The 12,031-nt window shown below is 39.8% G+C and overlaps 2 protein-coding genes across 2 annotated transcripts in view; one reads left to right on the top strand and one right to left on the bottom strand.

The window, feature by feature from the left end:
* ilrun (inflammation and lipid regulator with UBA-like and NBR1-like domains) overlaps positions 1-11,028 on the top strand; it is a 31,043-nt gene extending 20,015 nt beyond the window's left edge. The window contains exon 5 of the mRNA XM_067460479.1: positions 8,490-11,028. Coding sequence (XP_067316580.1) covers positions 8,490-8,525 — 36 coding nt within the window. The 3' untranslated portion in view covers positions 8,526-11,028. The remainder of the gene's footprint in view (positions 1-8,489) is intronic.
* The window catches only part of anks1ab (ankyrin repeat and sterile alpha motif domain containing 1Ab), a 119,343-nt gene that overhangs the window by 86,933 nt on the left and 20,379 nt on the right, over positions 1-12,031 (bottom strand). The gene's annotated exons all lie outside the window — the stretch shown is intronic.

Here is a 12,031-nt window from a genome sequence, read left to right as displayed (position 1 = left end):
GTCATTTGGTATTTTAAAAAAATAGATTTGTATGAACCTATTGGCAGAGATATTTGTTCAGGTTTTAATCAAAAATAACTTTCACAAGATTTCATAACTCAAACTCTAGGCTATTGTTTGTAAAAATTAATTGTAAAAGTTGGAAAAAATGAAAAGTTGTATTCTCAAACTTTTAAAGTGTCACTAATACAACTCATTGTGTGCTTAGACATTTAGAGAACATATTGATGTATTTTCTTTAAAGTGGTCTTAAATTGACTTCCATAAAACCTGCAGAAACCCTGTTTGTTGATAAACACCAAGGTCGTGTGGTAAATTAATTTCTGTCCGAATCCAACGATAACTGTTGCACTTTGGATGCATTTTAAAGATCTAGCCGACGCTCATAAAATGATATTAAAATATATATCAATGTCAAAAGGCTGAAATGTATTGAATGGCTTTATCTCCCATCTCCATGTATTAGTGTTTCGTTATGAATTTGGCCATGATGTGTTAACTGCGGTCTGAGGCTGTTTTAATGAGGGGTTAAACTTTGCCTCTTGGCCACAAGATGGAGTTCCATGCAAGCATGTGAGCTAATGCAGAAATGTCATTAACCGGTGTAATAAGTCACAGTTTAAATCTCACAAATTGCTAACCCATTGCATACATATATTCTCAGTGTAATGCTTAAAATCTAGGATGGTTTTCAGGTAAGAGACAACAATCTGAGGGTCAAATATTTATGCAAAACTTGGTGTCATAACTCATAAATCGCTAATATTTGAACACCCTTAACCCCATGAAGAGCAACACTTGCGTCTTTCATTTTTTGGAAACTTGCAAGTGCAAATACATTACGAGCCTAACATAAACCCATCTTTATTCACCGTTGTTTCCTTGAGCAAATGATAACTGGGCTAAGCACGGTGACACACACACACACATGCCCCTTAAAACATTTAACTATGCTCATTACTCAGTTAATTATACTTGGGGCTAGATGTTCAACAGTGTTGGCTTTATGTCCATGCAATGGTGCACTTGATGCATTAATTACCCAAAATGCATTTGTGTCTCGTGAAGAGAAAGACACTAATATATTACCAACCAAACAAAAATGCACATTATTTCCATGAGTATTTGATTTTTTGCTGATGATTTTGGAGTGAATTACTTAAAGGGGTCATGACATGGATTTGAAATTCTTTTTATATTTTCCATGAGGTTCACTTATAATGTTAGTGCTGTCAATCGATTTACAAAAAACAAAAAAAGATCGAGGCAAATATGATTTATGTTATGATAGGGTTAGGTACCGAACTCTGTACTTTTAGGGGTACCGACCAAATGATGTCAGTACAACCGATTCACATTAAATCAATCGGTACCAAATTTCGGTACCTGAGAACACATCTGGTGACTATAGACTAGTGTTTGTGAACTTGTGACAAAAAGACTATTTAAATACGAATTCTGCATGCACATGACGGTCGTGTGTTTCCATCTTGGCTGTCTCATGAATGTATGAATAAATGTCATCTCCAGAGCCACATTCATGCTCATTTCATGAGCATTTTACCGTTTCATTCGAGAAAAACTACCGTCATAAACACAGAAACTCAAAGGTCACGGCAACCTGTCAAAATAAAAGTCTTGTTTAACTTGACACATATTTACACATACAACACATATTACTGTTGTACAGTAGAATTTAGAGACGATTTCATCTCTAAGTAATAAATCACAAATTTTCTTCCATGTTTTAATTTTAACAGTAGGCTATAAAGTGCAGCACTTTGTTTGACAAAAAGTTTTAAATTAAATTAAAAGATCATTAAATTCATGTTTTGTCATTCGATTACCAGAAGATACACAACACAGAATTTGTGGGAAATATTTTCATAGAAATGAATACATTTTTTTTTTAAAGGTTGTTTTCATAAGTTCAATTAATTAAGTAGCTAGTAGCTTACAATTTACTGGTAAATATTACAGTATACAAACATCTCAGACAATGGCAGACTGAGACCAAGGCAGCGCTAGCATAATGTTAGTAACACTTCTATAAATGCTGACGTACAGTTTCTTTACAGTTATTGATGTAAACAGATGCTAAAGTACCGGAAAAAGGTCCTGTTGGGTACCGGTACCGCATTTCAGGTAACGTGTAAAATGTGAACGATACCCAACCCTAGTTATGACCCCTTCAAAATGCAATTTATCACTGCGGAAAAAGAACAAGCAGGTTTTTAACCCGCCGGACCTGATGGGAGATCCACCAATCACTGAGGTTCCCAAATCTCAATCGGTTATTTTGATTGGTTAAAAATGAATGGAGAATATCTGGTGTGTTTTGTTTCGTGGGTGCTCGACCATTTCCAGAATTAGCGCCAGTGCCCTTAACCCTAAATATTAATCCATGTGGTAATATTATATTCACTCCAGGTAAAGTCAACTTAAAAACTTTTGTTCATCTAATGAGTACAAGGTAATCCTTTGAACTTAAAACTTCCCGTCAAGACGACTTAACAATGTTTAGCATTCCTTGTTTTTTATCTCCATGTTTGATTTTCAAAGTTAGCTACATCAGTAAAAATATGAAATATGACAGATAAATAACAGTGACAACAGCAGCATTTTAAATCAAGCCAGTTAATGCAAAGCAATGATTATATATATAAAAGATTTTGTAAGCATATTGGGTAATTGTGTGTTTTATTTCTGATGACGCAGCCAAATTGTGCTATTTTCATGATTTATCAAAATTTTTATGTGGTTCAGATACAATAATATTTTGAGTTTTTATTTATTAAACAAATTTCCTTCATTGTATCAACTCAAACTTTTAATTTCAATAAACTCAAAATTTTAAGGCAACCAGGTTACTTACTTTTTTAAGTTAAACCAACAAAAACCAACACTGTTTTTGTTTTTTTTGTTTTACAGTGTATTGAATGTAAAATTGTCTGTACATATAACTCAATTTGTGAAGTTGGGGAAACATTTGGACAAGTTTTTTGGACAAAAAGGTCAACAAAACTTTTGTTAGCAACATGTTCTTCTAACAAATGTAAAAATAGCTGGAACAAAGATTATGTGGGATGAGTCGGTTTATTATCCTGAGTGAACTAAACAACAATGCTTCTAACAAAATTTTTGTTGAGGATGCTTACTTGGAGTCTTAAGTATTTGTCCAGAACTTGTCCAAATGTTGTCCCAACTATCCAAATTGAATTATCTAAATAAACAATGTTCTTCTCATTGCAACTTTTGCAACTTATTTGCTTGGGTGAAATGTGTAAACTGTGTGTCTCTAGTTTTAAGAGGCAAATGATGTTCGTATTGTTTGGAAATCAAACATGGAGATGTAAAACACAAGGATTGCTGCTTGCATTGCTAAATGCTAAACATTGTTTAGTCGCCTTGACAGGATGTTTTAAGTTCAAAGGATTACCTTGTATTCATTAGATGAACACACGTTTTTAAGTTGAGGTAACTTAAAAAGTTGAATGTGATTATGTTGTCTTATTACATTAAAGATTAGTTCACTTCAAAATGATAATTTCCTCACCTTCATCTCATCCCAGATGTTCACATCTTTCTTTCTTCAGTGGAAAAGAAATGAAGTTTTTTGAGGAAAGTATTCCAGGATTTTTCTCCACATGATGGACTTCAATGGGAACCAACGGCTGAAGGTCCAAATCAATGAGGAAGAGCTTCAGAGACTCTGATGATCCCGGAGGAGTAGAGTCTGATCCAGACAAACCATCAGACATTTACAAGAAAATAAACATTTATGAACTTTTTAACCTCAAATGCACGACTTCGGTGTTGTGCTTTTTCACGGCATATGATGTCATCACGTCAGAAAGGTCATGTGACGCAGGTGGAAGAGACGAAAAACTCATGTTCTCCTCCAACTTTAAAATCGTCCGTCATCGTTGTTTTCCCTTTATTTGTGTAAAGAGCGTCTGATTTAGTCTTTGCACATTCGTTTGAACACCGGGTCGGCACTTCCACCTACGTCATGTGACCTTTCCGACGTGATGTCATCATACATCATGTAAAAGCAGAACACCGAAGTCGAGCATTTGAGGTTAAAACGTTTATAAATGTTTATTTTTTTCTTGTAAATGTCTGATGGTTTGTCTGGATCAGACTCTACTCCTCCGGGATCATCAGTCTCTGAAGCTCTTCCTCATTGATTTGGACCTTCAGCCGTTGGTTCCCACTGAAGTCCATCATGTGGAGAAAAATCCTGGAATGCTTTCCTCAAAAAACTTCCACCGAAGAAAGAAAGACGTGAACATCTGGGATGAGATGGGGGTGAGGAAATTATCAGGACATGTTTATTTTATAGTGAACTAATCCTTTAAAGGGGTACTTCAGCGCTGGGAAGATGAATCTGTATTTAAACTGGGTCAATAATGTAGTAGAAATGTGAAATTATTTATGAGTTTGGTGCTTTCTAGACTGAGAAAAGACAGAAAATGTATTTTTGTCTCATGGGGATGAAAGACTACAATTCCCAGAATGCTTCACTGCCCCGTGAGGCCACTCCCAAAGCCACCGCTACTAGATTACTGAATCACTTTCCCACCACCGCGTTCATCTTCATAAAATCAGTTCGGTTAGAGAACAGATACAACAATTAAAAACTGAAAGTGTCTGTCCAATACATTGTGATTTAGCCGCTCAGTGAGTGTCACAAACGCAGCAGGAGTAAGATTTCCCTCATCGTGGTGAGCGCTGAGGTAAACGTTCTCAGCACGTGTTCAGTCTGGGCCGCTTTCAGTTCATGCCTTTGGAAGCTTAACTTTTAATAGGAATTAATTTGAGAAGTTAAAACACTCACTTCCCAGATGGCTCTCACAAGATGGCGCCGCCGTGTTCGGTCGCCGTTCAGGTCGCTCCTCTGAGACTTTGCTTTTATTTATTATTCTACACTCTTTTGTTCTCGATTTTTACTAATCTATCATCAGCCTTGGTCTGCTATGATAGCAAAACACTTTTGGATATAGGTTATCGCTACACTGACCTGGTTCAAGACGCTTTCATCAATCCTCTGTGGCCACCTGAGATTCTTCGGAACGCCGAGTTGAACAAAGGCCACCCGACTCGTAGGCGAAGATTCAAAAAACACCGCGGGAAACGCGCTGGGATCCGCAACAGACTGAGGAAGAGAGCATTCAGTCCCCCTCTCCCGAGCATTCTGCTCGCAAATGTCCAATCCTTGGAGAATAAGATGGACGATCTTAGAGCCAGGATAAGTTTCCAACGGGACATGAGAGACTGCAACATCTATTGTTTGTCCGAAACATGGCTCACGCCCGCGGTCCCGGACACAGCTGTGACGCCGTCTGAGAACTTCTCTGTTTTCCGGATGGACAGAACAGCCGAAGCCGGTAAAACCAAAGGCGGCGGAGTGTGTTTCATGATAAACAAGAAATGGTGCGATCCCAGAAACATCTCCATCCTTTCGCGATCCTGCTCGCCTCACCTGGAACATTTATCAATAATTTGCCGCCCATTCTATCTGCCTAGGGAGTTTTCTTCAGTCGTCGCCACTGTGGTTTATATTCCACCACAGGCAGACACGGGACTGACTTTATCTAGCCTCCATGATGCCATCAGCGGCTCCACAAACAGCCACCCCGATGCGGCTTTCGTCGTCGCGGGTGATTTTAACAAAGCCAACCTTAAGAAAGTATTGCCTAACTTTCACCAACATGTCTCCTGTCCCACACGAGGAGCAAACACACTGGATCACTGCTATTCTCTGTATAAGAATGCCTACAAGGCTCGTTCACTACCAGCCTTTGGTAAATCGGACCATGCCGCCATTTTCCTTACACCTGAGTACAAACAAAGGCTCGTTCAGGAACCCCCGGTGAGGCGGGAAGTTAAACGCTGGTCGCCTCATTCAGAGATCACACTACAGGCAGCTCTTGACGACGTTGACTGGGACATGTTCCGAGCGAGTTCATCGGACGTCAGCGAGTTCACTGATGTGGCGCTCTGCTTCATCAACACACTGACAGAGCAAGCCACACAAACAATAACTATAACGTCCTTCTCTAATCAGAAACCGTGGGTGGACAGTTCAATCCGCGCTGCAGTGAACGCCCGCACTGCCGCATACAACGCCGGTCTACTAACAGGGAATATGAGGGATTATAAATTATCCTGTTATGCTCTCCGACGCGCCGTTAAAGCCGCAAAGCTCCGTTATAGGGATCGCGTGGAGTCTTATTTCCAACTCAACGACTCCCGGCGGATGTGGCAGGGACTGAGGACCATCTGTGCTTTTGGAACGAAATCCTCTGCAGAAGTGAGAGCTGATCCGTTGCTTGTGAACGAGTTAAACTCTTTCTACTCTCGCTTTGATGGCAATCGCGGCAGCGCGACACCGCCGAGTGACGCGTCAGACAGAATCACTCAGAGCTGCAACAATCACGTGATCTCTGTCTCGGAGGATGACGTTCGTAGGACACTCAAACGTGTGGATGTTAGGAAAGCTGCTGGTCCGGATGGTGTTTCAGGTCGTGTCCTGCGGTCCTGTGCTGATCAGCTCGCTGGACTCCTCACATCCATCTTCAATGAGTCCCTTGCTACATCTGTGGTCCCAACCTCATTCAAAAAATCCACCATCATCCCTGTCCCTAAGAACAGTAAACCCTCTTGCCTAAATGACTATCGCCCAGTGGCTCTCACGTCTTTAGTCATGAAGGTCTTTGAGAGACTCATCAAAAACAACATTTGCACCTCCATCCCTGACACCTTGGACCCTCTTCAGTTCGCTTATCGTCCCAATAGATCGACTGAAGATGCCATCTCTCACGTCCTCCACTCCTCCCTCACACACATCGACAGCAAGAATGGGAACTATGTAAGACTGCTATTTATTGACTATAGTTCAGCCTTTAACACCATAGTTCCCATTAAGCTAACTAACAAACTCCTGGATCTCGGACTGAACTCTTCTCTCTGTCACTGGATTGAAGATTTCCTCACTGGCAGACCTCAGGTGGTGAGAGTAGGACAGTTCACCTCCACCTCCATCACCGTGAGTGTGGGAGCTCCACAGGGCTGTGTCCTCAGTCCCCTGCTCTACTCTCTCTACACGCATGACTGTTTGTCCACACACAGCTCCACCACTGTCATCAAGTTTGCGGATGATACTGTTGTCCTGGGCCTCATTTCCAACAACAATGAGACCGCATACTTGGATGAGGTGGAGCAACTGACATCATGGTGCCAAGACAACTGTCTCCTTCTGAATGTGAACAAGACCAAAGAACTGATTGTGGACTTCAGGAAGAGACAGCAGCGGTCATATTCCCCTCTCATGATCAGCGGGACACCAGTAGAGAGAGTGAGCAGCTTCAAATACCTGGGTGTCAACATCTCCGAGGACCTGACCTGGACTGCACATATCCAGTCTCAGGTGAAAAAGGCCAGGCAAAGACTGTACCACCTGCGCCAGCTGAGGAAATTCCGGGTCTCACCAGCTATCCTGAAAACTTTCTATTCAGGGGCGATAGAAAGTTTACTAACTCAGTGCATCACAGCGTGGTATGGTAACAGCACCAGTCACGACTGCAAAGCCCTGCAAAGAGTGGTGCGCTTGTCCGAGCGCATCTCAGGGTCAGCTCTCCCGTCTCTGCAGGACATCTACATCAAACGATGCAGAGGCAGAGCTACAAAAATCATCATGGACATTAATCACCCGGCCAACCCCCACTTCACCCGGCTGCCTTCTGGTAAGCGCTTCCGTAGCCTGATGGCCAAAACTGAGAGACTCAGGAGGAGTTTCTTCCCACAGGCCATCAGACTCCTGAACGCTGTCACTTAACAACATGTGACTTCACCTCACTTCAGTATTAACAAACTCACATACTGATATTGCACTGCACTTTATTCTTGTGTTCATGTCACTACTCATTATAATGCTGTTTGCACATTACACTCCTGCACTTCTGTTATCCACAGATTTATTTTTATAGTCTCCAGTTTACTTTATCTCACTTATTTTATTCCACATCTCTTATTTCTTTTACTTGATTTATTCATAATTCTACATATGTATATATATATAGCACCTTATCCTATTCCTATTTTATCCTATCCCTATTTTATAATTTATTGTGCTTTTTTGTTAATTGTTATTTGCTGTCCATGGAGCGGACCTGTTTACATTTCACTGCCGGTTGTATTCTGTATAACTGTGTATGTGACAAATAAAACTCTTGAACTTGAACTTGAACTTGAACACTTTGCGATCATTCGAATATACTACAGGGTTTCTACTGATAGAAAGCCATATGCTAATTGCTGAAGTAACCCTTTAAGTTGACTTAATTTTTTACAGACGATTAGAATGATTGCTTACACACCAAATAAAATGACAAAAGCATGAAGTGCATTTGTGTTTAATTCAGCAAATGTAAAAATCTAATTACAATTGATCTTGTTTTGACCTTTTTTATCTGTTTATTTCCCAGGGTATTAATGGACCCTTCCCGTTTGGACAGTCTTAAGATACAGAAAGCATCCGGTAGCTCATCGGAGCTGCTGCTTTTGCCCTTTTCATGGGTTCAGTGAGAGGAGGAACAGATTTACTCTAAAGACTTGGTGACCCTTCCTCTCCCCCGATGCATCACATCATCACATAAACGTGTGGACAAATCTGTTTGGCTCCAAATCAATATTGAAGCAACACCTGAGTTACGCATGTGTGAATGCTAGATTTAGACGAGTGCTAGAAATTCTAAAGAGATATAATGAGAAGTACACCGTTTTATTTCTGATCTGTATTGTCACAGCAGTAAGTTCAGATGTGTGTGCGTGAATGCGTGAACGAGTGAGTGAAGTCCTTTCACCCCAAATTCAATAGAGAAGCATACATTTTATCTTTTGCTTAAAGAAAGTGAAGCCTGCTTTTGGGACGTCCACGATCCTTCATGACGTTATTTTCATGGCACGTATATATTAAATACGGACAATTATATTTCTATTTTTGTTCTCACCTTTAAATGATTGTATTTTCTTTTTCTTTTTTTAAATATTGCACTCTTTTTCTGTTCTTTTTTTTAAATGCAACTAATTTAAAATAATACTTGCATTAGTTACCAGGAAAATAATGTCATTGTGAAGGAAATCGTAACGGTCATAAATACAAGGCTTTGTGTTTTCTTTAAGCAAAGTATAATTTCTCATTTGTTCCTTTTGATTTTGCGTTGAAATGAGGTTTGTTTCGGGCAGGTTTGTGAATGTGTGTGCGACTTTTAGCCACGCACAAAAGCCATCAGAATTAATGCCTGTCAAGTAGTTTTATAATTTTTCATCAATGTTCTTTTACTGGACAGTTTCAAGTCAAATAAAAAGGTCAATGTGCCTACTCAGAGGTTAAATCATGTAATTGGTAGAAACGATAAAGGTTGGTTTCATAGGGTTCTTTGCCAGCCACTTAATTGTTTATCACGAAAATAGCTCTGGATTCACTAAAAACCCCAGCAAACCTGTACATGAGCACATTTTGTCTCGTCATATTGAAGTGTACATCTGTCCTGCCACCACAGGTAAAGTCATAGCTGTTGCCCTTACTATCTTGTTGCTGTTATCATATTTGTTTACATTGATGTTTTTCCGGAGTTATCGAGTGCTGGTGTTGGTTTCCACTCGTAATGACACGATCCATCAGAGAGGATGGCAAGCAGATGTGACTTTGGTTCCCTTGTTTACTAAACCTAAGAGTTCACAAGCACATCATTGGTTTATTTCCCCAATCATACATTTCCGCCGTTCACCTAGACCTGCGATGGTATTAAGCTTTTTTTTAAATGAGCTGAGGATGTTTTAATGAGGGAAAGTGTGAGTGAGTTCATTTTAATGGAATATTCTGGGTTAAATGCAAGTTATTGACATGAAATTTCAATTCATACCTGAAGATGCATTGACATTTATGCACCTTTTCGTTGTTTCCCTATATAAATTTTTTCCAAAAGGTACCCATTATTTTCTTGCGTTTAACCGAAAATATTCTTTTCAATTCTTGAGACGTTGTCAAATGTTGAAATTTTTCGAGCTGGGAAAGCTCCAAATAATATTTTAATGCTTCAAAGAATTTTTGTGGAAATGTATCTGGTTTAAATCGTGCCTCTGTGTTTGGTATGATGGAAAGCTTCATGGATGTTTATATCTCGCTAAATATATCTGAAAGGCTCACCATTTTTGTTTTGCTGCAATGCTTCGGCAATTTATAAAACACACAACTAATTTTTATCTTAAATGGTCCATTCGCTGAGAAGAAAAGAGAAACGAATTCCCACGGTATCCTCGAGCCGTATGCAAATCAAAGAGTCCAAACTGACCTTTATGTCAAGGAAAAAGAAATTCGTTTCAGCATGTCCTGTTAAATTTAACACGTCAGCCAATTCTTATCCGTTTCACCAGAATCCTATGCACCTGGAAGATTTCGCCATTAACGGATACCAACATTGCGTCCAAATTTCTAGAATTGCTGTGGCTTCTACATTGCACATGATCTATGCAGTGTTTTAAGGGACGGTCCCTTCTATATTCCAAACAAGTTGCACTCACAGTTGAAGCATAAAGGAAGTTAATGTTCGGAAACTGGTCGCCATAGATGATTACCGAAAAACGCTGACATTTGGCTCAGCTCGTTGGACAATGCCATCGCTTCACCGGTCGGTTCTTCCTTTGAGCCGTTCTTTGTGAATGTCCTCATCCCTTCACAGCCGATTTATAATTACATACACTCTGGATTTTTTTCTTTTTTGGGTGTTGCTTATGCATGTGAGAAGTGTGATTGATTCATTGCTGCGTTATTGTCTTTTCTTTTTTTCTGATTTCTTTTTTCTGTTAGATCTGTTGGGTTTTCTGCACCGTGGCATGGTGTATGACTGAGCAGAGAGTTTGCATAGAGTCCTATGATAGCACAGTGAAAGAGAGAGAATATGGAAAGCCTTTTCCTGTATGTATAATTGAACATTTGTATGATTAAATTAACACTGAAACAAATGATTCTGTCTTCATGTGTTTGTGTGATTTGTTGTTTATGCTTGTTTTTTTTTACCTTAAAAAAGGATTTGGCAGTAAATGGATTGTCAGGAAGCATTCAACATCCTGCCAGGCATTGCCATTTCAAAATTTGGCCTTAACCCTCATGCTTTCCTCGGGTCATTTTGACCCGAAACTCATTTTTTTATATATTTTTTTTATTTGTGTTCATTGGAGTGGTCCAAGACCCTAGGACTATTGTCACACTAGAACAGCGGTTCCCAAACTTTTTTACCTGCGCACCCCCTTCTATGTCCCAAACGGGTTTGCGCACCCCCAATACCCACTCCAAAAAAAAAAAATACGAACAAAGCTTTGTTTTATCGCCTTATAGAGACTCAAGTTTAATCGTAAAACATAACAAACATTTAAAAAAATCGTTTAAACATAAAATGTTTCACTATTCTCTCCGTCTCTTTTGCCTCCAAATCCTCACTCTCTCTTGGTCCCTCTCCTCCTTGGTCACTAACTGTCGCACTTGACAGTTTCCCTGATTTCAGCCAGTTAAGCATATATATATATATATATATGCATAGAGATGTGACTTGTGGAAATTTTCCCACCGGTTAATCAACGTGTGTTTACGTCGGTATCACCGACTTGGCTTTTAAATCACAAATTCTATCTAACCGAAAAGGAACAGATGAACACGGCTGCTCCGGTATTAATAACGGAGCGGAGCAAAGCGAGTACTTTCAATTAATTCCTATGAAAGTTAAGCTCCCATATGCATGAACTGAAACCGCGCCAGTGCGCGCAAGCCGTGAATGTCAGGTCGTCAGTAAATGCCGCTCTGTGAGGCCTAGCAGATGTTAGTTTCGGTTTAGAATAAGCGCCGATTCGGGGGCGGGTTGCTTGAACTGTGGGTTCATTAGCCTATTATTCTTGAAGAAAAACGCAACAACACACAATGACAAATTCACTTAAATAGGCACTTTTACATTTTACTTTGAAACCAAATCTT

The sequence above is a fragment of the Pseudorasbora parva genome, chromosome 12 (assembly GCF_024679245.1).
Source record: "Pseudorasbora parva isolate DD20220531a chromosome 12, ASM2467924v1, whole genome shotgun sequence".
Classification (NCBI taxonomy): Eukaryota; Metazoa; Chordata; class Actinopteri; order Cypriniformes; family Gobionidae; genus Pseudorasbora; species Pseudorasbora parva.
This window is presented reverse-complemented; position numbering and strand designations above follow the sequence as displayed.